The following is a 27,309-nucleotide window of genomic DNA, read 5'->3' on the forward strand; positions in this document are numbered from 1 at the left end:
CACCTCAAACTCAAGCCCAAAGATTCTGAGTTCGCCCCCCCAGTCTGACACTTCTCTGGGCGTGGTCTATGCTAGTAAATTGAAGTCACCACGTGACGTAATTTTGGGAGCTAGACCATGCCCCAATTACCTCTCCACAGCTCTATTTATACCTCTTCAGTCTCACTCCATCCCCGTGTCGAACAACATCGCGCCCACCACCACCCCATCTCCCCCCTTTTTTCATTCTGACCACTTTAAGCCCTGGGGGGGAGGGCACGGCTTTTACGCACACGCCTCCGAGCCACGTCGAACTCCAGCCCAAACCTTCTGAGTTCGCCCCCCTCTCACACACTTCTCTGGGCGTGCTCTATGCTAGTAAAATGATCACGAGAATTTTCAACACTGCATCTTGATTCTTAAAACTTAGTATATCATTTATATACTATATTTATATAATATATCATATCATTTGCAAAGCTCTCTTTAAACTTTTCTTAAGTATTTTTTTGTAAATGTTAATTATTAATAATAGTTAATTATTAATTATTATGAGAAATGAATCTCCATAATAAATAGACAGTTAATTTGTTATGGGCTGGAAATAGTTAATAGATAATTATGAGCCTAAACAGCTGTAACTTACACAGAATCACAGGTTTCTATATAAAGAGAGACTGTCATAATGCCTTTTCTGGTGCTAATAAAACCTCGCTCACATTATCAGAAATCATGATTTTTTGTGAATGATGATGTTTAATGAGCCGATGTAACACTGTTTACTGCTGCAGACACATGATGTCACTAAACTAACTTGCGTTTGTTTGTAATGCCACGCACCAATATGGAGTGAATTTTGTGTCAAAAGTTCTACAAAAGCAAAAATAAATCTTCAAGATAAAATTTCCTAGAACGAAGAGCAGAAAGTATATATTGTGAAGGCAAAACAGAAAAAATAGATCAAAAGAATATTTTTAAAATATACTTGGGTATCTTTTTACTCTGTAGTTATTTGATACTGATCTTTGTTTGTATTTTGCCAGCCTTTGCTTTTATTGTTTTTTTTTTTTCCCAGTGAGGTCTTTTTCTTCTGGATTCTCTCTTTGTTTCTGCTTCATTTTTAATTTTATTTCTGAGACAAATTTCACGTGTGGGAGGGTCTTAGAGGAAGGCATTCCCCTTGAATCTCCATTGATCAATGATTTGCTCTCTGAAACCACCTCTTGGACCTAGCCACGCCCAGCCCGCCATTTTTCAAGCCCTTTCAAACACAGGGACTAATGTTCTCTGTCGCTTCTGTTAAAACACACAAACACAAAAGTCTCTCATGGTCTTATGAGTTGACTGAAGTAAACGGATATAGACCAGTTTGTTATCCAACGAGCGTACATTAGCCAGTGTCATGGTGGGGATGGCTGGCTTGTGTGGGCTAGCCGCTAGCCTCGCACTGATACCTCTGCGTCTCCCCCTCTTCTGCAGCCTCTCGCTCCGCTTGTGGCACTTCTATCGTGGGCGAGACGCAGCGTTGTGGGTCGGTGATGGTGCCGGTGTCCTGAGCAAGCTGTGGATTTGCAGCTCCTCGCCGAGTTAAACACTGTAAACTCGGGAGAGAGAGAAGCCACTGCATGTGCACGCGCCGCCATCTTGAATTGAAACCAAGTATATTTTAAAAAAATTCTTTTGATATATTATTTTTCTATTCTGCATTAACGATATATACTTTATTCATGCTCCAAAAACACACGTTGGCAGGTGTACTGGAGACTCAAAAACGGTCCATAGGTGTGAGTGAATGTGTGTGTCACACTGTGAAGGACTGGCATCCCCTCCAGGTTGTGTTCCAGCCTTGTGCCCAGTGATTCTGATTGGGCTCCAGACCCACCATGACCCTGAACTGGAGAAGTGTTACAGACAATGAATGAATTAATATATCCTTTCACTCCATGCACCAAACACCTCTTTCTTGTCTTTCGGTCCTCCATAGTGTCCACTATTTAACGAGAAAGTGAACGGAGAAGCCCATATTACATTTACATTTACATTTATGCATTTGGTAGATGCTTTTATCCAAAGCGACTTACAAAAGAGGATCTAACATTCAAACTACAGCACAATTTATACACAATACCTTACATTGAGTGCAATATTCCAGGAAGTAATAAGTGCATTAAAGAAATACTTTCAGTGCAAGAGACACTATAGGAAAAGCTGGGTCTTCAAGGATTTCTTGAATGCGGAGAGGGTTCCTGTTGCTCCGATAGTGCTTGGAAGCTCGTTCCACCAGCGTGGTACCAGAGATGAGAATAGCCTCGACTGACCTGTACGGGGGGTTGGCGATAGAGTCTATTAGAGGAAGATGTTAGAGTCTATTGAGGAAGATGGGAGCAGAGCCAGTGAATACTCTGAAGGCCATCATTAGTGATTTAAATTTGATGCGAGCAGCTAAGGGTAGCCAATGCTGCTCAACTAAGAGGGGCGTGACATGTGCTCTTTTTGGTTGGTTGAAGACCAGGCGTGCTGCAGCATTCTGGATCATCTTCACGAGGTTATCCGCATTGATAATTAATAGGTAAATGTGGGTGTTACGGAGCGGAATATGAGGCTGGTTCACCTGCCTCTGTGGGGCTCGTTCTGCCTCTTGGTCTTCCCCTAGCTCCTCGCACTTTAACAAAATGTATGGAAGCAGCTCTCTCCCTGCTGCCAGTTTCTCCAGCTCCATAGAGTTTGTATTGTACCTTGTTCCTCTTCTTCAGGGAACAGGGGTAATATAAATAACCTTAAGCTTTTGAAATTACGGACTTTGATCTGGGACACTACCTTAGAATAGTGCACTATGTAGTGAATAGGGCACAGTTTCACACACAGGACTGAATCCGTGCGTGGCGTCTGACGTCAGGGGAGGGCGGGGTTGGATGTGAGCGGGGTTTGTGGGGACTGTCCAATAGGAGACCAGCTGTTATGATTTTCCAGTCCATCGTGTGTGAGGGGGCGGGTGTTGTGGAGCGGAGAGTGTGTCTGAGGAAGAAGCGGGAACAGAGCCGCGTGTCTGAGAGAAATCAAGACCTGTTTTTACTGAAGGTAAATATGTGTATAAGATATTTACACCATGTTTTACTGAAGATAAACGTGTTTAAGGTATTTACACCCCGTTTATACCGTGTTTTACTGAAGATAAACGTGTTTAAGATATTTACACCCCGTTTATACCGTGTTTTACTGAAGATAAATGTGTTTAAGATATTTACACCCCGTTTATACCGTGTTTTACTGAAGATAAACGCGTTTAAGATATTTACACCCCGTTTATACCGTGTTTTACTGAAGATAAATGTGTTTAAGATATTTACACCCCGTTTATACCGTGTTTTACTGAAGATAAATGTGTTTAAGATATTTACACCCCGTTTATACCGTGTTTTACTGAAGATAAACGTGTTTAAGATATTTACACCCCGTTTATACCGTGTTTTACTGAAGATAAACGTGTTTAAGATATTTACACCCCGTTTATACCGTGTTTTACTGAAGATAAACGTGTTTAAGATATTTACACCCCGTTTATACCGTGTTTTACTGAAGATAAACGTGTTTAAGATATTTACACCCCGTTTATACCGTGTTTTACTGAAGATAAACGCGTTTAAGATATTTACACCCCGTTTATACCGTGTTTTACTGAAGATAAATGTGTTTAAGATATTTACACCCCGTTTATACCGTGTTTTACTGAAGATAAACGCGTTTAAGATATTTACACCCCGTTTATACCGTGTTTTACTGAAGATAAACGTGTTTAAGATATTTACACCCCGTTTATACCGTGTTTTACTGAAGATAAACGTGTTTAAGATATTTACACCCCGTTTATACCGTGTTTTACTGAAGATAAACGTGTTTAAGATATTTACACCCCGTTTATACCGTGTTTTACTGAAGATAAACGCGTTTAAGATATTTACACCCCGTTTATACCGTGTTTTACTGAAGATAAACGCGTTTAAGATATTTACACCCCGTTTATACCGTGTTTTACTGAAGATAAATGTGTTTAAGATATTTACACCCCGTTTATACCGTGTTTTACTGAAGATAAAGGTTAGAGAGACTTTTACAAACTGTTTTACGGTGTTTTCCCAGTAAACATTTAGCCGTTGATTCAACGTTGAGATAACGTACTTGACTGTTGTCTAATCAAAGTTTTCTTAAGGTTGAAAAGACGTCCAAACACAGACGTTGATAAGACGACTAAAGTCACATTAAAGACGTCCTTTTAAAGCCGTTATTTCAACATTGAAATCACGTATCTAAATGTCATTCAAAAAACACTGAATTAAAGTTGAAAAGACATCCAAACATAAACTTTGAAAAGACGAGTAACAGAGTCACATTACAAATGTACTTTCAAAGTACAGTAGGTTCCATTAAGAATTTATTGGTTCAGACTGGATTTTAATGGTGTCTACATCTAATAGTTTTCATCATGTAACCCATCAGCACTTAATGGTTCCTAATAGTTTATCCATTATTTTTTTTAATAGTTTCCATTATGTAACACTTTTATTAGTATTTAATTGTACCTGTCAGTTCACAATCCCGGTTGGAAAAAACATTACACCCGTAGGTAAAATATATTTATAAACATATTGGCAAATTTTTGTAATTAGCCCAAAATATGTGACTCAAACATGGCATACATGTATAAATGTATAAAAATAAATGAATAAATAATATATATATATTCACTTTTTTAAAAAGAAACATATTATGACATGAATGCAAAGGTGTATATATATTCTGTATACAGTTTTTGTACTAGTTAATGTACTTGGAACCATAAGGGGCTAAAATGTATCATTACCATTAGCTTTATATATACCACCCCAGTGACAAACCATTTTGTACCCTGTGGTGACTAAAGTGTACCAGAATTATTAACACAAATATTCATAATGGGCGGCACGGTGGCGCAGCAGGTAGTGTCACAGTCACACAGCTCCAGGGACCTGGAGGTTGTGGGTTCGATTCCTGCTCCGGGTGACTGTCTGTGAGGAGTTGGTGTGTCCACATGGGTTTCCTCCGGGTGCTCCGGTTTCCTCCCACAGTCCAAAAACACACGTTAGTAGGTGGATTGGCGACCTTCCATAATCAACAGTGTATGGAACAATTACTTATGTAAAAAGTAATTATTGCTTATGCAAAAATATTGCAATTTTTAAATTAATAAAAATCCACCTGATGAGGAAATATGCAGAACTGACATTTTAACATATAGATTAAATTTTACCTTATTTTTAAATCTGTTTAACCCAATACATTTAATTAATAAAATATGACAGTGGAAGGAAAATTATTGCTTGTGTTTTCAGTACACATCTTCTGTTAGAATGAAACTTGAAAATAGTGTACTGTCAGTCATAAACCACAGGTTATACTGTACATGTCCATGCACAGGCCAATGTGTTGTTCGAGTTTGGCAAAGGTAAACTTTCTATGCAGAAATTGTGTGCATTGGTTCAGTGGAGGCATGAAAGGTTTAGTACAGTAGGTCGATCACTCGAGTCACACTCTGCAACTCCATGTTTAAAATGCATCTCTGGAGAAATGTCATGATGTTTTCAGGTGTGCAGGGTATTCAATTTTGAAGTCGTGATACATACAGGTGTTTGTGGAGAAGGCCTCACTATGAGAGCAAACCTCAACTCAGCTTTCACCACACTCTGGCTTCCTCTGGAAACACTAGTTTCCCAGTCCTGATATTTCAGCTGAATTATCAGATATAATGTTGTAGGTTCACTCTACAGAAAAACAGAAATAGACTTGGCATGACACACTAAGACATAATACTGACTTTTCGTTGACTGTGACTATTTCAGTTGGTGTGGCAACGGTTTACTTTATCATACTTAATGAGGGGGTCAGATTTGTAAGTCAAGAAAAACAAGTTTATTCTTGAAGTCAATGCCTATACATCATGAAGAAAAATGCTTTAATAATGATCCCATACCTCTTAACTATTAATTTATATGGGTGCCCCCTCGGGAGTTTGGTGTGTTCTTACTGTGTCTGTATGGGTTTCCTCTGTGTGCTCCTGGTTTCCTCCCATGATCCAAACACACATTGGCAGGTGGATTGGCTACTCAAAAGTGTCCATTGTGTGAGTGCATGAGTGAAATTGTGGGTGTGTGGTGCCCTGTGAAGGACTAGTGCCCTGTCTAGGGTGTGTTCCCACCTTGCGCAGAGTGACTCCAGGTAGTATGTAAATACTTTGTACCCACCACAACCTTGAACTGGACAAGCAGACAATGAATGAATACATGAATGAATGAAAGCACAGAAGCCACATTGATGCAATAATTGTTAAATTATTATTTAGGTCAAATGTTTAAATCAAACCTGTAAGCTTTGAAGTCCTCTCTTGTCTCAACGTAAGTGTGGAGATGTGTATTTTAGGGAGTACAGCTGTAAATCCATTGCTGAACTGGTGAATTTTGTTCACTGTTAGAGTATGGATTCCATCAACCTCATCAGACAACTGTAAAAACAAAGCAGAACACAATAGATGAAAGCTTTATTGTAATAACCCAATAAATTATATCTATAAAGGTAATAGTGTAGTGCAAACAAGATAGAATAAGGAAACGATATTAGACAAATATTAATATAACAGAATATTAATAATGGTCTTACAGTAAAAAAACTAATATAAATCTAGTATTATATTATAATAATATTATAGGGCGGCATAGTGGCGCTGCAGGTAATGTCGCAGTCACACAGCTCCAGGGGCCTAGAGGTTGTGGGTTCAATTCCCGCTTCGGGCGACTGTCTGTGAGGAGTTGGTGTGTTGTCCCCGTGTCCGTGTGGGTTTCCTCCAGGTGACTGTCTGTGAGGAGTTGGTGTGTTGTCTGCGTGGGTTTCCTCTGGGTGCTCCGGTTTCCTCCCACAGTCCAAAAACACACGTTGGTAGGTGGATTGGCGACTCAAAATTGTCCGTAGGTGTGAGTGTGTGCGTGAATGTGTCTGTGTTGCCTTGTGAAGGACTGGCGCCCCCCTCCAGGGTGTATTCCCGCCTTGCGCCCATTGATTCCAGGTAGGCTCTGGACCCACCGCGACCCTGAATTGGATATGCGGCTACAGAAAATGAATGAATGAATAATGTTATACATATATAATATTTTCAGAATTATAAAAGATACAATAATATTTATATGATGTTGGTTCACTTGCTACCAGCACTGGGCATTTGGTGACAATGCTGTTGATGCATCTGTTGACTTCCTTGCCTGATAAAATTACTGAAACCTACAGATCTCTGCAACATTGAAAAGTGGCACATTTTCTAGCTTTTGCTTGAGTGACATATGCAAGGTGTGCTGGAGGATGGACAGTATTGACTCAAAACATGTATGCTTTCATTAATAATCAGATCACAGCTTATAAGTTTTAAAATATTATTACTAATTCTACAATATAATAAAATAGTTACTTGTATTAGTGTTCCCCCCAACATTTATATTTCACAGTTAAACCTTTGGGAACATGAACATACTCCAAGTTAGTTGGATACCTGAGTGGGAAAAAATTGTCAGTCTAACAAAATATTGTATTATATGTAAATGTTTTGGTGCACCTGATAAAATTATATGTATTGATTTTCTAAGTAAATGTAATAAGAGTACAATACATCGATATTTTACGCACAACTTCGGATAAAAGTACCGTTCATCTGATGATTTTCACATATTTGGAAAAGCACAAATGTGGCCTGCGCAAATGCTATTGTATGATTTTACTTTCCAGCCCAGCACTTTTGATATATTGTTAACATTCGCATTGTTAGCAAGGTGGCTTTCATGTAACTGCAACCCAGACTTGCTGAAATAAATGTCAAAAACATTACTGTTAATAATGTAATATTACTTTGAATTTTTTATACAGAATGGGTTAACTATTATCCTCCTCTATTCCTCCTTGTCTTCACTGAGATGCTAACCTAGCATAGCTGTTGCTTTGCTAGAGCTCTTTAAATATTTATACTTTACCAGAATGAGTGAAACTAAAGTTTTATTAAGATTAAATATCATTTACCTCTGAATATGAGCCTCCTCCCCTGTTTTTGTAATGCCTGCTTCCACAAACCGTTGAAAAATCATCCACTGAAACTTATTTTGACGCTGTATTCAAACTCAGAGTAACCGTTATCTGAAGGGGAGGGGCTCTCTCTCTCTCAAGGGCACACACATTCTGTCTCTCTCTCTCAACTGATTAAAAACACATTCCGGACATCCACTGACAATATTAATTTGTCCCAAAATAAGACACATTTTGGACGTCCACTGATGTTATCAGTTCGTCCCAATATAACTGACTTGTTTTAAACGCCTTTCGGACGTCCATTGACGTTATCAATTGGTCCTGGAATAACTGACTTGTTTTCAATGCATTTCGGACGTCCATTGACGTTATCAATTGGTCCCGAAATAACTAACCTGTTTTCAACGCATTTCGGACGTCCATTGACGTTGTCGATTAGTCCCAAAATAACGGACTTGTTTTCAATGCATTTCGGACGTCCATTGACGTTATCAATTGGTCCTGAAATAACTGACTTATTTTCAATTAATTTTGGACATCCACTGACAATTTAAAATATGTCCTTGACGGACCGACTACTTTTAGACCTTTTTTGAACGTCCAGGGATGTTCCTTGTTTACTGGGTTACTGAAGACAAAGATCAGAGAAAGCCCAGCAAGCAAAATTGTATCGGCCCACACTTCACGCACGCCGGAACAAAAACACTCGGCCCGATGACGGCACGCGGAGTTGGCATTGTCTCTGCCGTGATGTGCGGCCATAGAGTGGGGCCATAGTTCTGACCCGAGTCTGGGAAACTCTCAACCCAGACTCAGCAGAGTGTTGTGGTTGAGGTACGGCTCAAATGAATATATATATATATATATATATATATTTCTGAGATTGAAATAATATTACTCCAAATTCCTACAGTAAAATTGTATAAAAATTATACTCCGAATACTTGAAAACATGTTGCAGTGAAGTGGTCTGGTAACAGTTTTATTTAACCCTTTTATGGAATTTAATACCCAAGTTTTTTCAAGCCTATTACTCCTAATTCCTACAGTAAATACAGAAAAATATTATACTGTTTACCTGAGGACACGTTTTTCAATACAACAGTGGAATTTCGTGGTAACAGTTTGATGTTTAATTTTAATTTCAGGGAAACTGAATTCCCTCCATTTTATGGACCTTTCTGGACTTTTTAAGGGTTGCAAACCGTTCTTTTAGCCAATCAGGCCTGTTTGTAATATTAACTGTAGTGAATTGTGTGTAATTAAGTTTTAAATCCCATTTCTTATGGATTTTCAATATCTGCGCTTTTCTGCGAGTCCCCCCTCTCGCTCTCACAATTTCACCGTAAACCGAGATGTAGACACACACAGGAAATCCTAGTGTGGATGGCGTGACTGCTTTTTCGCAAAGTGCAGATGGCGTGACTGTGGTGTATAAATGGTGTGTAAAAGTCTCTCTCTGATCTTTATGTTCAGTAAAACACGGTATAAACGGTGTGTAAATGTCTCCCTAACTAGCAAGGTAGATCTGGACCGATTCTGGCTCAGGCTCGGCACAGTTGGCTGGCTGTGACTCGACGTGAATGCAGCACCCTGCATGTGGCCCAGTTCCGGCTGCAGGTAGGCACTGTCGGCTTTCTGCCGTCTCTGCACCCTTTATCTGGCCCAAGTCCGGCTGCACGTTGGCACTCTCAGCCAGCTGAGTATTGACGTGAAAGCAACACACTGCATCTGGCCCAATTCCGGTTGCACATTGGCACTGTCGGCTGGCGAGGCGATTGCCATTGCAGTTAGCACACTACACCGATCAGAGCATTTTATCTCGAAAACATTGTAAAAAAAAAAAGTTAAATAGAATAATTATTTTAACTTGTTAAATGCCACAATTATAGATATGCTTTGTTAATATTGTAATATTTTAGAATAATGATGTAATGACTGGGACACAAATGACAGAAATTATGATAAATAGGGTTAATAAGGAGACTGCCATGCTGAAGGGAGGAAATTGTTATTTAAGTTTTTGAAGACGACTGGACTGAATGAACTCTAAATGAGGAAACAGAAGGTGGCAGAAGCTAACCGCTGTAAAAACACAGAAGAAGATTTGCGCTCTTTTCTGTGACCACGGTGCGAGCAGCTCTCACCAGCCTCAGGGAACAGCTTCATCACGTAAGTATTTCAAGTTAACCATATATTTTTGGATACATAAGTATTTTGGTAGATAACATTGTTAAAGTTATGTACGTTATTCTATCAACTGCTATATGTTACATACGTAGTTTTTTTTTTTTTTTTTTTTTCCCAAATGGCAATCTTTAGCTAACCTGTTTAACTCTAGCTAGCTCTTTTTTCCCCTCTGACAGAAAACATTTAAATGATATGACAGTCGCTCATACATGAGTATTTTGAGTAATTATGTGGTTTGATGGTGTATTTTACAAGACGATGTGAGCATTTTTTGGGGTTTTTATGTCACACAGAACCGCATACCTCAGTATAAGAAATAAAATTGCTTAAACACATTAAGACGACATAAGGTACTAGCTAAGTAGGTTAAAATACATTCTCAATCTCAGTGCTGGATTTTGGTGTAATGTTTTAAATATATAATTCCACATACACTAATCCTTTGTTAGGGAGTAGCAGTTGTTTTTTAAAATGGCCGAAAATTAGAGATTAGGGGATTATATTACCAAAGCGTCCCAGGGACGCATCTTTGATACAGCGCTTATTTTAAGGGTCATAAGTCCCTGACCCTTGTGCCTAAGTTCACCAAACTCAGATATGTTGTTTCCTAGGTAGTAAACTTTGACTCACCTGAATCCCACGATCCTGTGACTATTCTAAGTGTCCTTTCACCTCAGAATATTAGTAGGCCTCAAACCACATCCTAGCTTTAAAATGATGTGTGGGTGGATTAGTAATAACAAGTCAGGTGATAACATATTAAAAAATATTTATTAACAAACAATAACAAATATAAAAAAACCTTATAAAAGCTAACGTGTGTGTGTGTGTACGTGTTTTGTCAGTGTATGTGTATTTAAAGTAATTAAAAACTATTTACAAATATTTACAAGAAAATGCATGAGTATGCAATTTCACCAACAATAGTTATGTTTAAATTTTTATTTTTGGTCGCAACGATATAATTTAACCATTGGAGATTTTAGATTTATTTTTCTAAATGCTGGCGACGTCATAACTATTGTTGGTGAAATTGCATACTCATGCCCCATCACCGACTCTGTTCCCAGCATCTGAAAAAGATAAAAGAATAGAAGTTAGGAGACATAATAATTAGATATGTTAAATAAAACATATATTGTTTAACATTCTGCTTTAATTGGTGTGAAATCCTGTTTGATTTGCTGCCAATGTCTCGTATGAACTGTCGCTCTCCGTAATGACAGGACGTCGAGTGACGTCGTCATCACTAGATGAAGTTTTGGTGTCAATGTAACTGGTGTTTCCCCGTTTGGAGACAGAGGGAGGCGTGTCGGTATACGTTAGTTTTCTTTTAGCAGGCCTGGGGACGGAGGGAGGGAAGTCGGTGTACAGTAGTTCTCTTCTGGCGGGCCGGGAACCGTGTGATGTCGCCGGTGATGCTACTGTAGATGTCGCAGCTGATTCAGTGTGTATGACGGGTGCTGGGGCAGAATCTTCAATGGCGGCAAGCTGAATGGCCGCCACCTCAGCAGCCTCCTCCGGGTTGATTAGCGGCACGTAAAACAGCTCTGCTACTGCCTCGGAGTGGCACATTGCTTTGTGTATCCTCCTCCTCTTTGTCGGAGACAGATTCTTCGTCTAAAACAGAAAAAACAAATTACAACCCATCATTTTCTTAACATGGTTCCCTTATTATCACACAAATAAATGCATACTTACATGATGGACCATGGTGGTTCGGAAATGGCGGAAGTTAAACCTTCCCCCAAACCCCATCCTGCTCCATTCCGACTGGAAATAGAGGAGGATTTTTAAGCAACGGCCACCCGAGGCAGAGAAGAAGAAGTTCGATTCTGCCCCTTCGAGCCCATCTCGAAGCTCCAGCAGCGTTGTGAACCAGCCGTATTCCTCGTTAGTCAAGGACAGCTGGGCAAAGCCATAAGTCCCCGCTGACTTATGCTTGACGACCTTTGAATAGAAAAATAAAAGCATAAAAATAAAAGCTTACTTCGATCACAACGCTGCCGTCGCCGGGCTCGGCACCTGTCACCTCACCGACCGTCAGATTTGTCAGCACCCCCGTTCGGTGCCCCATGCCCACAACGAAATACCCGGCCATAAGGCCGAATATCTGTTGCAGGCAGCTCCTGCTTTTGTTTTTCCGAAGTTGTTCTACACATAAACAAAACATTCCAACATAAGTTTGAATAACCAATATAACCAAACAAGTGTTTATAGGACAAAACTTACCGAGCTTCTTAGGAATAACTCTCCTTGCTTCACGTCGAAACGCCGCCATGTCTTCTTTACTCACAAGTTGTTCTGGCACACAAACAAAGAAAAATCATACACCTCATGCATCAAATATATAATATTGTTCCCTGCTCAATAGAAAATTGAAGATATTCCACAACACTTACTGGAAGAAATTTTTCGGACATTTTGACGGTGGCTTGTCAGGTCCTGTTTCAGCTCTTTTATTTGTTGAGAAACGGAAATTTTTAGCCAATTGAAGTCACATTGATTTAAATTTGTGACTTTGCCGGGAAAATTGGAGAGAAACAAAAAAAAAAACCCTTTAAATTTAAAAGGTTTATTTTAATTGTTGTTGGCTTGAAGCCATCTTTTCTAAGTTCATTCACCCATCTGAAAAACAGTAAAAGCACAAAAGACAAAATAGAAATTAATCATGGAGACTACACTTATATAAATAGAATTTTGTATATAGACTCTTAGCTTACATCCTGATCTTTTCATGTTGTTTTAAGAACGAGAAACCTCCTTTCAGAAGTTGGCCCTCCCCAGCAAAGATTAGAAAGCGTCTTATCTGGGTGAGGGCCATCTTTCCGTTTTCAAGCTTTTTACCCTCGCAGTTCTCTCCAAAATTGTACTGGAGGTACTTGTGGAGTATGTGCTCTAAAAAAAAAAGACAAAAATAAAACATTTAGTATACAATTTAAAATACATTATAATCAACTAACAAGTAAAATAAACATAGCCTACCATATTTCGGCCATTCCCCTTGAAGGAACTTATCCCTTTTGGAAAACTTGTGCTGTAATTTTCCAACTTCAACGCTCTGAAGTGAGCGAAAATACGTCAGCTCACGTTTTGTCGACTCGAGTTGATATTCTAGGGACTTGATCTTTTTGCGTAATTCCTGAATTATTTTGTCTTTGTCACACCCGACATCTGCTGGTGCAGGAAACGTTGATGCACCCAAGCTCTGTTCAGCGGACAGTGGCTGACAGAAGCTTGGCACACCAACGCTTCCTGCACTGGAGCTAGCGCCAGCCTCTTCTTTTAGTTGTTCTTCAGCTAATGGTGCTGCTGCTGCTGGTGCCTCGTGGTGTTGGGGAACCAGTTTTACCACCATCAGAAGCTATAATGTAGCTCAAACAAGATGGCGATAAGGCTGGCGTGGGCCCACTTGTCATGAGCTGTTTCAGTTTCTCTAAAACAACTTTGCGTTTTGAAATTGAAATAAATCTTTCACTTTCGTGATCCTGAAACACAGAACACATAAAATACAAAAACAAATTAAATAATACATGAATTTTATATTAACTAATAATTTTTTTATAACATAAATGAATTTTTACATCCAAGTCTTTATGGTGGGTCTTGTTATGCTTATCCAATCTAACGATTGATGTCCCACAACAGCCAGGCACTTGGCAAGTAAACTTGCCCTGAACGCTTCAAAAAAAAAAAAGTACACTTTTAATATTTAATTAACCAGTCATTCAGTACATTCATATAAAGAAAAGACTACTTTATAAATAATAATAATAATAATAACTAATTTTAAAATCATATTTATTATAATTTATTTGAAAAAAATACCTACCGTCCACTCGAAAGCTGCAACAACAGCTGTTTCTCTGCACTGTTTGCCACTGAATGATAATGTCGAAGATGTTGCGACAGATTGGCATAAATGTTCTGGCACAGTGGGCATAACTGATTACGGGGCGGCATCTGAGAAAAAGCATAAGTGACACATAATCACTTATTTTAAACATCTACACATTAATTAAAAAAAACACAAAGTGTCCGTGTGTGTGAGTGAATGTGTGTGTGTCTGTGTTGCCCTGTGAAGGACTCGCGTCCCCTCCAGGGTGTATTCCCGCTTTGCGCCCGATGATTCCAGGTAGGCTCTGGAACCCCCGCGACCCTAAATTGGATAAGCGGTTACAGATAATGGATGGATGGACATAATGCTTAACGATGTAATAAACACCCACGAGGCTAAGAATAAACATATTTAAACTGTACAACGCAAAAGAAACGTTTATTACCGTTTTCGAAGCATATACACGTTCATTTAAACAGATAACACACAAAAAATGCTTACAAATGCTTAACAAGGCTTAACAACGCTTAAAAATGCAAAAAAAAGCTTAACAACGCAAAAAAAACGCTTGCAAACGCTTAAAAACGCTTAACAACACTTAACAACGCTTAAACAACCTTTAATAAACACCCACGAAGCTAAGAATAAACATATTTAAACTGTACAACGCAAAAGAAACGTTTATTACCGTTTTCATATCATATACACGTTCATTTAAACAGAAAACACAAACGCTTACAAACGCTTTAATAAACACCAACGAAGCTAAGAGTAAACATATTTATACTTTACAATGCAAAATAAACTTACATTTGGCGATGTTAAATGGTATCAAGTGTGTTTTTCCAAATTTCAACGATCTTCTCTTTGTCAGTTGCAATGATAAAAATGGCTTTGACTGAGCTGCGCAATTAGGAGAAGAAAAACAACCCGATCAGAGCTCTTAAGGTGGAATCGCTAGTTCTTGCAGAAAAAATAGCGCATAGGGATTGGGTTAGGGGAATATATCACTATTGCGTCCGAGGACAGAGTGGTAATATGACCCTGGTTATGGGGTTAGGGGAATATATCACCGTTGCGTTCAAGGACGGATTGGTCATATGGTCACTTATTTTAAAAATTCATAAGTCCCTGACCCTTGGGCCTAGGGTCACCATATTCACATATGTTGTTTCCAGGGTCGGGACCTTTGCCTCACCCGAATCCCCCTGTGACGTTCCTAAGTGACTTTTAGGGTCATATCTCCTACATCTTTTGGCCTAGGGTCACCACAATTTAGGGTACAGGTCGTGGGGTCACCACCTATCACATACTAGATCCACGACCCCAGGGGGTCACGTCTTAAGGTGGTTATGGGTCGATACTACCTTAAGGGCCTCTGATCAAAAATCTGCTTTTTGCCCATAACTCTTCCACCTTTTGACCTACGATCACCAGATTTTAATATGTCTCCTGGACTCACTGGTGCTCATTTACATTAACCCCTTCATCCTATTAAGGTGTAATTACATAGTTTCAACTTGATTCCCCCATTAAATCCCATTATATTACAGTTTTGGTTAAGGGATTAGGGGAATATATCACCGTTGCGTCCGAGGACGGATTGGTAATATGGTCACTTATTTGAAAAATCCTAAGTCCCTGACCCTCGGGCCTAGGGTCACCATCTTCAGATATGTTGTTTCCAGGGTCAGGACCTTTGCCTCACCCGAATCACGTGACCCTGTGAGGTTCCTAAGTCACCTTTGACCTCTGAAAACCACTAGGCCTCAAAACTCATCCTATGCTTTTTCAATAACTTTTGGGGTCATATCTCCTTCATCTTTTGGCCTAGGGTCACCTAGCTCAGATATGTTGTTTCCAGGGTCAGGACCTTTGCCTCATCCGAACCACGCGACCCTGTGAGGTTCCTAAGTCACCTTTGACCTCAGAAAACAACTGGGCATCAAACCTCATCCTATGCTTTTTCAAGAACTTTTGGGGTCATATCTCCTTCATCTTTTGGCCTAGGGCCACCTAGCTCAGATATGTTGTTTCCAGGGTCAAGACCTTTGCCTCACCTGAATCACGTGATCCTGTGACGTTCCTAAGTCACCTTTGACCTCAGAAAACCACTAGGCCTCAAACCTCATCCTATGCTTTTTCAAAAACTTTGGGGTCATAACTCCTTCACCCTTTGGCCTAGGATTACCAAACGAACTTCGTAAGCATACGCTCGATCGTTTTTTTTGCCCATAACTCGTCAACCGTTTCACCTAAAATTCCCAAATCATAATATGTCCGTCCTGGGCATGCCCCGGTCCGGAGTGCACAGTTTCGTAATTTTACGAACTTCGTAAGCGTACGCTCGATTGTTTTTTTTTGCCCGTAACTCGTCAGCCGTTTCAAGTAAAATTCCCAAATTTTAATATATCCTTCCTGAGCGTGCCCAGGTCCTGTGTGTCGAATTTTGTAATTTTCCGACCTTCCTGGGCCTTCCGGGACCCCAAAACCTTTTTAGAACGCATAGAAACCCATTGTATTGCAGAGGTAGCTCTTAAGGTGGAATTACACAGATCCGCCTTAACCGCCCCATAGAAAACCATTATATTACCAAAGCGTCCCATGGATGCTAAGGTAATATTGCCCCTAATCTCCTAACTGGATGCAGTGGTCACTTCCTGTGGTCAGTCAGACTGACCAGTACCCCCCCACCAAGTATCGTGCCGATTGGTCACTCTATTACCTTTGCGTCCCCTGGACCAGGGATCACCAAAGCCAGTCCGATTTCCAATGATGGGCAGAGACAACCCCCAGTGGCCTAAGAGAGGATTGCAAGCGATGACCAGTGTCCAGCGGTCACTCAGCAGCGCCTGCTATAGTTGCAGTATCCGGACACTTTGGTAATGTCTATGGGAAAATGAATAGGGTAGTTATAAACCCGGACGGCTTCATAATGTGGACACTTCTGTGCTAAAGTCTATGGCCTCCAGAACACTTTGGTGATATAGACCCCAGGCCTGGGGGTGATGTCCGACAGCAAGTGCCTGGTGGCCGGGCAGCCCACGTGACTCGGCCTGGCTCGGCCTGAATAGACAACATGAGAGGATCTTGTGGGCTCACCATCCACAAGATCCAGAGTAGGGGTTGTGGTGAAATGCCCGTTGGGCGCAGAGCGGGGGCGAAGGGGCCCCTGGCATCATGGAGCTTGGCAGCAGAAACTGGGTTTTGGCGCATGGAGCTGATACGGGAGGTTGAGAGATACCAACTAAATATAGTTGGGCTTACCTCTACACACATTGTGGGCTCCAGAACCAAACTAGCCAATAGGGTGTAATGTCTCTCTCCTACTCAGGAGTTGTACAGGGTGAGAGGCACAATGCACGTGTTGGAATACTCACAAGTCCCCGCCTGGCTGGGCAGAGTATTCAGCCTTGGAGGTAGTCAGTGGAGTTCTATAGAGGATTCCATGCACTGACTCTATTGTTTTACGGAGGACTTCAATGCTCATGTTGGCAATGACTGGGAAACCCAGAGAAGAGTGATTGCGAGGAACGGCCTGCCTGATCTGAACCTCAGTGGGGTTGTGTTATTGGACTTCTGTGCCAGTCATGGTTTGTCCATAAAGAATATCATGTTTGAATACAAGGTGAGTTTGCTACTCTACTGTAGACATGCTTTCTGGATTTGGTGAAGGCATATGATTGTGTTCCCCAAGAGATCCTGTGTGAGGTATTTTGTGAGTGTGGGGTGCAAGGATTGCTCCGGCTAGCCGTATGGGCCTCGTACTCTCAGAGTTTGAGTTGTGTTTGAATCCCCGGCAGTAAGTCAAGCTTGTTCAATGTGGGTATTGGACTCCATCAGAGCTGTGCCTCGTCTCTGCTCCTTGGTGTTCATGGACAGGGTGGTGAGGCATAGCCTAGGACAGAAAGGCTTTTGTCGAGGGGCTTAGCAGGTGGCATCTCTGCTGTTTATGGACGATGTTGTTCTTCTGGGTTCTTTGCACGTAGACCTCCAGTGTTCACTTGAGCAGTTTGCAGCCGAGTGTGAAGCTGTCGGTATGTAGATCAGCACCGCCAAGTCTGAGGCCATGGTTATCTCCCAGAAACATATATCATGCTCCCTTCAGGTAGGGGGTGAGAACCTACCTCAAGGGAAGGAGTTCAAGTTTCTCAGGTTATTGTTCACGGGGCGATGGGAAGCGGGATTTTGAGGTTGTCCATAGGTAAGGTGCAGCATTTCCAGTAATACGGTCACTGTACCGGACAGTCGTGGTGAAGAGAGAGCTGAGAAATAAAGCAAAGCTCTCAATTTACCAGTCAGTCTAAGTACCCACTCTCACCTATGGTTGTCATCTCTGGGTAATGACTGAAAGAACGAGATCGCAGCCCAATTGAGTTTTCTCAGATGGGTTGCTGGGTGTACTCTCCGTGATTGTGTGAGGAGCTCAGTGATTACGGAAGAGCTCAGAGTCATTACCCCTTCATGTTGAGAGGAGGCAGTTGAGGTGGTTTGGACCTGGACGCCTCCCACTGGAGGTATACCAGGCACGTCAAACTGGAAGGAAGCCCTGGGGTAGACCCAGGACACACTGCGGGGATTATTTCACCTGGCTGGCCTGAGAACATTTGGGGATCCCCCCGGAGGATCTGGTAGAAGTTGCAGGGAACATGATTCCATAAATTGCAGAATGCTGAAGGCCATAAAATGAATTTAGAGTAATAATAAAAGGAAAGCCCAGATGGCTATTCATCCTATCATCAAGGGTATACCCAGAAACCCACCCTGCCACAGAGAATATACACACAAAATTTGTATTTGCAGTGTCATTTTTTGGGTCAGTACCCAATGCTCATTACCACAGGTAAGTTTGTTTTGAGAGCCAGTTAAGTTGTTAAAACAGTAGATTCAATGATCATTTTTGATGAATTTGTCATGCTATTACCTTTGCTCTAAATGGATAAAGCAAAAACTCATGGAAATGATCACCTCTGCCTTGGAGAATATATTCCTCAAGAATGCAGTTGAGGTCTCTGGTAACAATTCAGTGTATCCCTTTATTTGCATTTGTAACTCTGCCATGCATGGAATAGTGTAAGGAATATTAAATTACTATTACACTAAATTTCTATAGTGCGTTTGCTTAAAAATTAGACCATATGTATCTGGGTAGATATTCTTCAAGACTGCAGTACAGTTCTGTGGGAACAGTTTGTTTTAAACATTTGACTGCAGATTGAAACATTTACACAATTAGTCCATAATTCTCAGGATATTAAAATTACTGTTACACCCAATTATTACAAAAACAAAACAAATAATAACAATAGTTAAAAAAACAATATGTACCGGAGAATATGTTCCTCAAGGCTTCAGTGGAGTGGTCTGGCAACAGTTTGATTTAACTCTTTACTAGCACTCGAATTTTGGCATATACCATATGTAAATTTAACATCATTTTATGAGTTTTAAAATATTACTCCAAATCCTTACAGTAAAAATGTATGAAAATCATACCCTGAGTACCTGAGAACATGTTCTTCAAGGCTGCAATGGGGAGGTTTTGTGACAGTTTGATTCAACCCAGCTCTCACAATATAGCCATATGTGCACTTATTCTAAATTCCTACATTAAAATGTATGAAAATAATTCTCTTGGTACCTGAGGACATATTCTTCAAGGCTGCATTGGAATGGGCGGGTAACAGTTTGATTTAATGCTTTAATAGCTCTCAAAATATTGCAATATGTGAAAATTTAACATCATATTTGAGTTTGATATGATTTGTCTCCAAATTCCTACAGTAAAACGTATGTGAATTATACCCTGGCTACCTCAGAACATGTTCTTCAAAGCTGCAGTGGAGTGGTTTGGTAACAGTTTCATTTAATCCTTTAATAGCACTCACAATTTTGCCATATATGTAAATTTAACATCATATTTATGGGTTTGAAATGATATTTCTAAAAATTCCTACAGTAAAAATGTATGAAAATTGTTCTCTTGTTACCTGAGGACATGTCCATCAAGGCAGCAGTGAAGTGGTCTGGCAACAGTTTGCTTTAATCACTTTATGGCCTTCTGCATTTTATGGAATTGTGTTGTTATTCTTATGAAATTTGTAATGCTATTACTCCTCATTCTTACAGTAAAAATGTATGACCATCATAATCTTGGTAGTCTAGAACATGTTCTTCAAGGCTGCAGTGGAATGGTCTGTTAACAGTTTGATTTTTTTTTTTTTATTTCAGGGAAACTAAATTCCCCCATTTTATGGACATTTCTGGACTTTTTAAGGGTTGCAAACCATTCTTTTAGCCACTCAGGCTTTTTTTTAATATTAACTGTAGTGAATTATGTGGAATTAAGTTTTAAATTCCATTTCTTATGGATTTTCAATAGCTGCATTCTTCTGAGAGTCGCCCCTCTTCTTCTCACTTTCTACCATAAACTGCAATATAGACGCACACTGGAAATCCTAGTGTACACACTGTTTATACCATGTTTTACTAAGGATAAGGATCAGAGAGACTTTTACACAACTTTTATACCATGTTAACATTAACTCTGTTTCTGTCTCTGGATCTTTAGCTTTTTATTGCAGAGCAGAATGATCTAGAAAGAGTGAGAAGAGGAAGAAGAGAGTGGTTGAAATTTTAGAGCATTTTTATTCATAAAGCACTTTTTGCAATTGGTGTTTGTAAAAAGAAGCTGCACAGAATTCTGGGTATTAGCACCAAGTGGGTGCTGCTGAGGCAAAAGTGACATGAAAAGATTGGTCAAAGCAGAAGGAAGAAACCTTGCAAAGAACCAAGTCACAAAGTAAAACCCATCCTCCTCTGGAAGCCATCAAAACAACAAAGAGAACTATTTACACAAGGAGCGTCTTGTAAATAATGTGCATTTTGTTATCCCTCCTCCACCCACAATATTCCTTCTGGTCATGGAGATAGAACCAGTGAACATTTACAGTGTTGAATAATATGAAAACAGATGGGAATGTTGCTCTATTCCTGCACCATAACACTGACTTATTTTTGCTGTTTCAGTTACATTACTAAAGGTGGAACTGAATATAAATTCAGGAGAATATTGGTCACCAATAGCGAGCCAGGGAGAATTGAATTTAACTAATTTATCTTTATTTATTGTATTCCAGGACAGAAGAACATCTCTTAAACGTCTCCTGTTGTCCCCGATATTACCACAGATTTTCTACACATTAATCAAGAGACATTTCTAAACATTTCCGTCACACAATGTTGAAATCAGAAGGGGTTACATGTGAGGACATGGAAGGCAGAAGCTCCATTTCTCAGGAAACTTCCTTGGCTACTCCCCAGACACGCACACCTGGCAGAAAATCTCAGACAAGTAAACACAAATGGAAAACTTATGATTGTGCAGAGTGTGGGAAGAGTTTTACTAAACCAAGTAATCTCAAAATACACCAGCGGATTCACACAGGAGAGAAACCGTTTCACTGTTCAGAGTGTGGGAAGAGTTTTAATCAACAGAGTCGTCTCCAAATACACCAGCGCATTCACACAGGAGAGAAACCGTATCACTGTTCAGAGTGTGGGAACAGTTTTACTCAACAGAGTAGTCTCCAAATACACCAGCGTATTCACACAGGAGAGAAACCGTATCACTGTTCAGAGTGTGGGAAGAGTTTTACTCAACAGAGTAATCTCCAAATACACCAGCGTATTCACACAGAAGAGAAACCGTATCACTGTTCAGAGTGTGGGAAGAGTTTTAATCACCAGAATAGTCTCCAAATACACCAGCGCATTCACACAGGAGAGAAGCCGTATCACTGTTCAGAGTGTGGGAAGAGTTTTACTCGCCAGAGTCATCTCCAAATACACCAGCGCATTCACACAGGAGAGAAACCGTATCACTGTTCAGAGTGTGGGAAGAGTTTTACTCGCCAGAGTCATCTCCAAGTACACCAGCGCATTCACACAGGAGAGAAACCGTATCACTGTTCAGAGTGTGGGAAGAGTTTTACTCAACAGAGTAGTCTCCAAATACACCAGCGCATTCACACAGGAGAGAAACCGTATCACTGTTCAGAGTGTGGGAAGGGTTTTACTCGCCAGAGTCATCTCCAAATACACCAGCGCATTCACACAGGAGAGAAACCGTATCACTGTTCAGAGTGTGGGAAGGGTTTTACCCGCCAGAGTCGTCTCCAAATACACCAGCGCATTCACACAGGAGAGAAACCGTATCACTGTTCAGGGTGTGGGAAGGGTTTTGGTCACCAGAGTTGTCTACAAATACACCAGCGCATTCACACAGGAGAGAAACCGTATCACTGTTCAGAGTGTGGGAAGAGTTTTATTCAACAGAGTAGTCTCCAAAAACACCAGCACATTCACACAGGAGAGAAACCATATCACTGTTCAGAGTGTGGGAAGAGTTTTACTCGCCAGAGTCATCTCCAAATACACCAGCGTATTCACACAGGAGAGAAACCGTATCACTGTTCAGAGTGTGGGAAGAGTTTTAATCACCAGAATAGTCTCCACATACACCAGCGTATTCACACAGGAGAGAAACCGTATCACTGTTCAGAGTGTGGGAAGAGTTTTAATCACCAGAATAGTCTCCACATACACCAACGCATTCACACAGGAGAGAAACCGTATCACTGTTCAGAGTGTGGGAAGGGTTTTAATCACCAGAATAGTCTCCACATACACCAACGCATTCACACAGGAGAGAAACCGTATCACTGTTCAGAGTGTGGGAAGGGTTTTAATCACCAGGGTAATCTCAGAGTACACCAGCGCATTCACACAGGAGAGAAACCGTATCGCTGTTCAGAGTGTGGGAAGACTTTTACTCACCAGGGTACTCTCCAAAGGCACCATTGCATTCACACAGGAGAGAAACCGTATCACTGTTCAGAGTGTGGGAAGAGTTTTACTCGTCCGAGTTCTGTCCAGAAACATCACTGCCTTCACCCAGAACAGAAGCAGTAGAACTAAGTGGAGGATAATCGTCAAAGATTTTGATTTAATAAATCTGTTGGTTCTCATTCTTGGGGATTTAAAGAAAACGTATCACTGCTCTAAATGTGGTTAGAATTTTACTCAACAGGGAAGTCTTAAAACTGCACCACTACTTACACCAGCAACACCGTCAAATTCACAGATGATTCCACTGTAATTTCTGGAGACTTCGAGACAGCCTACCGAGACAAGGTGGAGCTGTTGTGGTGCACTAACAACACTCTGCACCTGAATACAGCAAAGACAGATGAGATGATTATTGATTTCAGGAAGGTGATATAGGACATTTAACCCAGAAATGGGCACTGTGTAGAAAGGGTTACAGACTTTTGGTTCTGGGGCATTCACATCAAAGAAGACCTAACCTGGGGTGTGAACATCAAAGAAGGTAGAGTAGAGACTCTACTCCTTAAGGATTCTCGAGATACAACGTTGATCAGAGACTGCTAGTGTCCTCCTACCGTTTCACCATAGAGAGCATCCTCACTTATGAACTCTCTGTGTGTGTTCTCCAGCTGCACTGCAGCACACAAAAAAGAACTGCAGAGGAGTTTGAGGTCTCCAGAGAAGATCGTTGGGTGCTCTATACCTACCCTTAGGATCTACAAAGTTGCCATTGCCTTCAGAGAGCCTACAAAATTTTTATGGATGATTCCCACCCAAGATACAATCTTTTACTCTCAGGCAGACAGTATAGCCCTGTAGTGAGTTAACTACCTTTCATTTCTAATAAGAAATGTTGTTTTGTGGGACTTAGTCTGCAGAAATTTAGCCTGGTCCCTATCAGTGACCTCATTTCACTTTCCGTCACTTATATCCCTCCTTTTTCCCAGGATCTCAATCCAGATAACATTTTGGTGCCTAAAAGTCTCTACCAGGAATCGTAAAATTGACAAGACCAGCTACCCTCAGTGGAATGCAGAGACTCATTTAAAGATCATCTTATGCGCTCTGTAACACTGCTTAATCAGAAGCTTTACAAACCATGGAATTAAACCTTAATTGCCACTGGTTTAAAACAGTTTCAAGTTGCATGTGGCACACAATGTTGCAAAATTTAATTCCAGTTGGACTATTAAAAATGGAATTATATTCGTGTTTAAAATGACCTTTTGTATGAACTTTTAATCATGGTTTAAACATGATTTTTAATGAGTGACATTTCTTTGTGTTAACATATAATCTTTTATATTGCATTTTAATTAATCTCTCAAATGTAATCACCTCACTCTGTCCGGAAACAATATGCTCATGTGTGTAATATGATTGCATTAGGAATATTGTTTGATAATAATTGCAAGTTCATGATTCAGAAATCTTGGAAACTCACTCAACCAGAAGATTCCAGAATGCATTCTCTTAAGTCTTTGTCTTGTCAAATATTGTAAATTATGTATGACGTCACTACTTAAGGGAGGTTCTTGTCTAAAAGAACATCCAATCAGAGGCAAGAAATGCTCCAACTCTCAATCCCTGAGGACCAATCAGGCCTTCAAGGCAGAGTTCCTGAGACCTGGTTTTAAAACTGTTGCTGTTGAAGCATTCTAGTGGGGAGAAGGGTTTTCCAAAGAGAGAAAGTCCAGGTTTTCAAAAAGGAAATGTAGAGAGAGATGTTTGGAGGGTTTAAAGCAATGCTGTTCTGAACTGCAAACAGAACAGAGAAGGAAGAGAATGGAAATGGGAAAATAGAGGATCAAGAGAAGTTTCCCTTGGCAAACTTGGACACCCATTTTGGAAGCTAAGCAGAAATGAAGGGAGAGAGGAGTTTAGAGTCATTGTCTCAAGGCAATAGAAAATTGCAGCCATAGTTTTTATTTTATTTCCATTAGCAAAATTTTGTGTCATACCCAGAGCATGGAAGAGACCTCTGAGCCCTGAAGTGTGTAACGAGCTTCATCAGGCCCCAGTCTGTGGCCCAGGACTGATGCACCTGCCCGTGGAAGCAGAACCTGTGAAGGAGAATCATCAAATGCACCCTCAGAATGCCTACCTGCTCCGACTGAGTGGTCACCATGTCCAAGGTTGTGTCTCTGACAAAGAGCCCAATGGAAGAAGAGCAAGGGCTGCCGTTGCACTGCACACCTACTAGGCTCATGTCTGTGAGGAGCTCAGAAAGCCCTGCACGGAAGTCCTACAAGCCATCTCCACTCCTCTTCAGGGACACGTATGGTCACATGGTTTCATTTCGTTCAAAGCTCAGGAGATTGGTGCTGAATGCTTTGCTGGGATAAACTACAGTCATTTTAGAGTTTAGGGAAGTTATAGAGAAGTAACCTCATACATTAATCGCTCTCTTCCTTCATGTATCGCTGTAGTCCGTTTCATTATATGAATGTATAATCAGTATTCTTTGTTTGAGACTACATTTAATAAACTAGTATTTGTGTGTGAACCTTTCTTGTACGGGATTCTTCCTCTCGGGTCGGATACAAAATTGAAAACAAGAAACTTCAGTGGGTCAGTGAGCAGTTTCATTGAATAAATAAAAAACTGAAGTTTTTTGAAGCTTGTACTATAAGTATGTACGCTGAATTTAGAATGAATTAGGCTACTTTACATTAGGTCCATTGTGAAACGTGGAATCTCTTATTGTATGTGTAGTCACACGCAGATAGTGTTTATGCTAAATTTCCCATTGCACAATAATGAGCAAACTATTATGTAATGTCTGAAATCACTCGCTACCCTCCTGATTTCTTTAATTGTCTGTAACCCTTATCCAGTTCAGGGTCGTGGTGGGTCCGAAGCCTACCCAGAAACATTGGGCGCAATGTAGGAACACACCCTGGAGAGGGCACCAGTCCTTCACAGGGTGACACACACTCACACTCGCACCTTGGACCATGGGAGGAAACCAGTATGGTAGAAAATTATGATAGAAATAAGAAAACCAAATCTCAGAGTCTGTATCAAATAAAAGAACAATTTATTTGGAGAGAATGCTACACGTAGCACCTTTTCCTCTCTCCTTGACCATTCCTCAACTAGAGTCTTTTATACCTGTAATTCCCCCACCATTATTACCATGGCGCCCTTTGAAGTTACCATTTGTTCGCTCTTTTACATATCAATCACCTTTCCCGATGCATTCTGTGCATCCCCCTCTACTCAGTTGGTCTCGGTTATCTCCTCTCTGTGGCCCGGAGACAAAAGGAGTTGATTGAACGGAAGGTGTCGATATGCTGTTATTTGAAACACACACACACACACGTAAGCCTGCTGTTCACACAGAGAATTGAGCAATAAAACAATTTCGGTTACACAATCATACATGGTCATTGCCGATTAAAAACACCTCTATTGATTATGAATCATTTTAATAAACAAATTCCATCACACCAGAGCACCTGGAGGAAACCCATTCGGACATGAAGAGAACACCCGGAGCAGGACTGCACCACTGTGCCACCCCTCCTGAATTCAGTCCTCTATAATAATGTACTGCATAGTGAGCAATGTGAAACAACCATCTTTTTCTTCCATCTGTTATGGACTCTTCTTATGCACCTTGGCAAAATTGTGGCTTAGTCAGGTTCAGAGACCTATTCGATGAGAATTCGAAAATTTTCCTCACGTTTTCTGACCTTCGTAAAAAATGTAATCTTCCTCAGGGGAACATATTCCGATACTTTCAAGTCAGAAATTTTGTACACACCCACTGCCCATCATTTCCAGTTCTTCCTGAAGATGACCCCATTCATTTTTTAGATAAATTCACACACAGCCAGAAAGGTCTAATCTCTCATTTGTACAGTCATATTTTGACTCAAAATAGTGAAGACTTAGCGTCAAAACAGAGGTCTAAATGGGAGGGGAAACTAGATACCAGGTTTGACAATGAGTAGTGGGAGACAGCCTTAAGTCGGGTTCATTCTTCAGCTTCTTGTGCTCGTCTTAAACTCATTCAATTTAAAATCCTATACAGAATCCATCTATGTAAAGCTAAACTTGCAAATATCTACCCACAAGTAGATCAAAGCTGTAATTGGTGCGGTGGCATACCTGCTAATTTAACATACTTGTTCTGGGCATGTCACAAACTCCAGTCTTACTGGATCTCCATTTTTAAAGTGATATATAATATCACCATCGCCTCTGGTTACTATTTTTGGGACTCCGGGTAACCCTCTGCAATTATCCTCTAAACAATCAGACATTATCGCTTTTACTTCTCTCATAGCTAGACGCAGAATACTGCTACTATG

The 27,309-nt window shown here is 40.5% G+C and overlaps 1 protein-coding gene across 4 annotated transcripts; it reads left to right on the forward strand.

Annotated features, from left to right (window-relative positions):
• Positions 1-2,964: 2,964 nt before the first annotated feature.
• On the forward strand, positions 2,965-25,477 carry LOC136694541 (zinc finger protein 420-like). Of its 4 annotated transcripts, XM_066668196.1 has the most exons (4): positions 2,967-3,057; positions 9,592-9,693; positions 10,046-10,245; positions 21,241-25,477. In XM_066668196.1, exon 4 carries the CDS (start codon positions 21,341-21,343, stop codon positions 23,072-23,074), a length of 1,734 nt encoding a protein of 577 aa, XP_066524293.1. In that variant the 5' UTR covers positions 2,967-3,057; positions 9,592-9,693; positions 10,046-10,245; positions 21,241-21,340; the 3' UTR covers positions 23,075-25,477. The 4 variants fall into 4 exon arrangements, with proteins under 4 accessions (XP_066524292.1, XP_066524293.1, XP_066524295.1 ...); XM_066668195.1 differs by lacking the exon at positions 9,592-9,693 and having other exon boundaries at positions 2,965-3,057; positions 10,094-10,245; XM_066668197.1 differs by lacking the exon at positions 9,592-9,693 and having other exon boundaries at positions 2,982-3,057.
• Positions 25,478-27,309: the final 1,832 nt, after the last annotated feature.

The sequence above is a fragment of the Hoplias malabaricus genome, chromosome 4 (assembly GCF_029633855.1).
Source record: "Hoplias malabaricus isolate fHopMal1 chromosome 4, fHopMal1.hap1, whole genome shotgun sequence".
Taxonomy (NCBI): domain Eukaryota; kingdom Metazoa; phylum Chordata; class Actinopteri; order Characiformes; family Erythrinidae; genus Hoplias; species Hoplias malabaricus.

Bases quoted from the DNA above. Each gene is read 5' to 3' on its own strand.
- LOC136694541 (XM_066668195.1), top strand. From the start codon at position 21,341: ATGTTGAAATCAGAAGGGGTTACATGTGAGGACATGGAAGGCAGAAGC.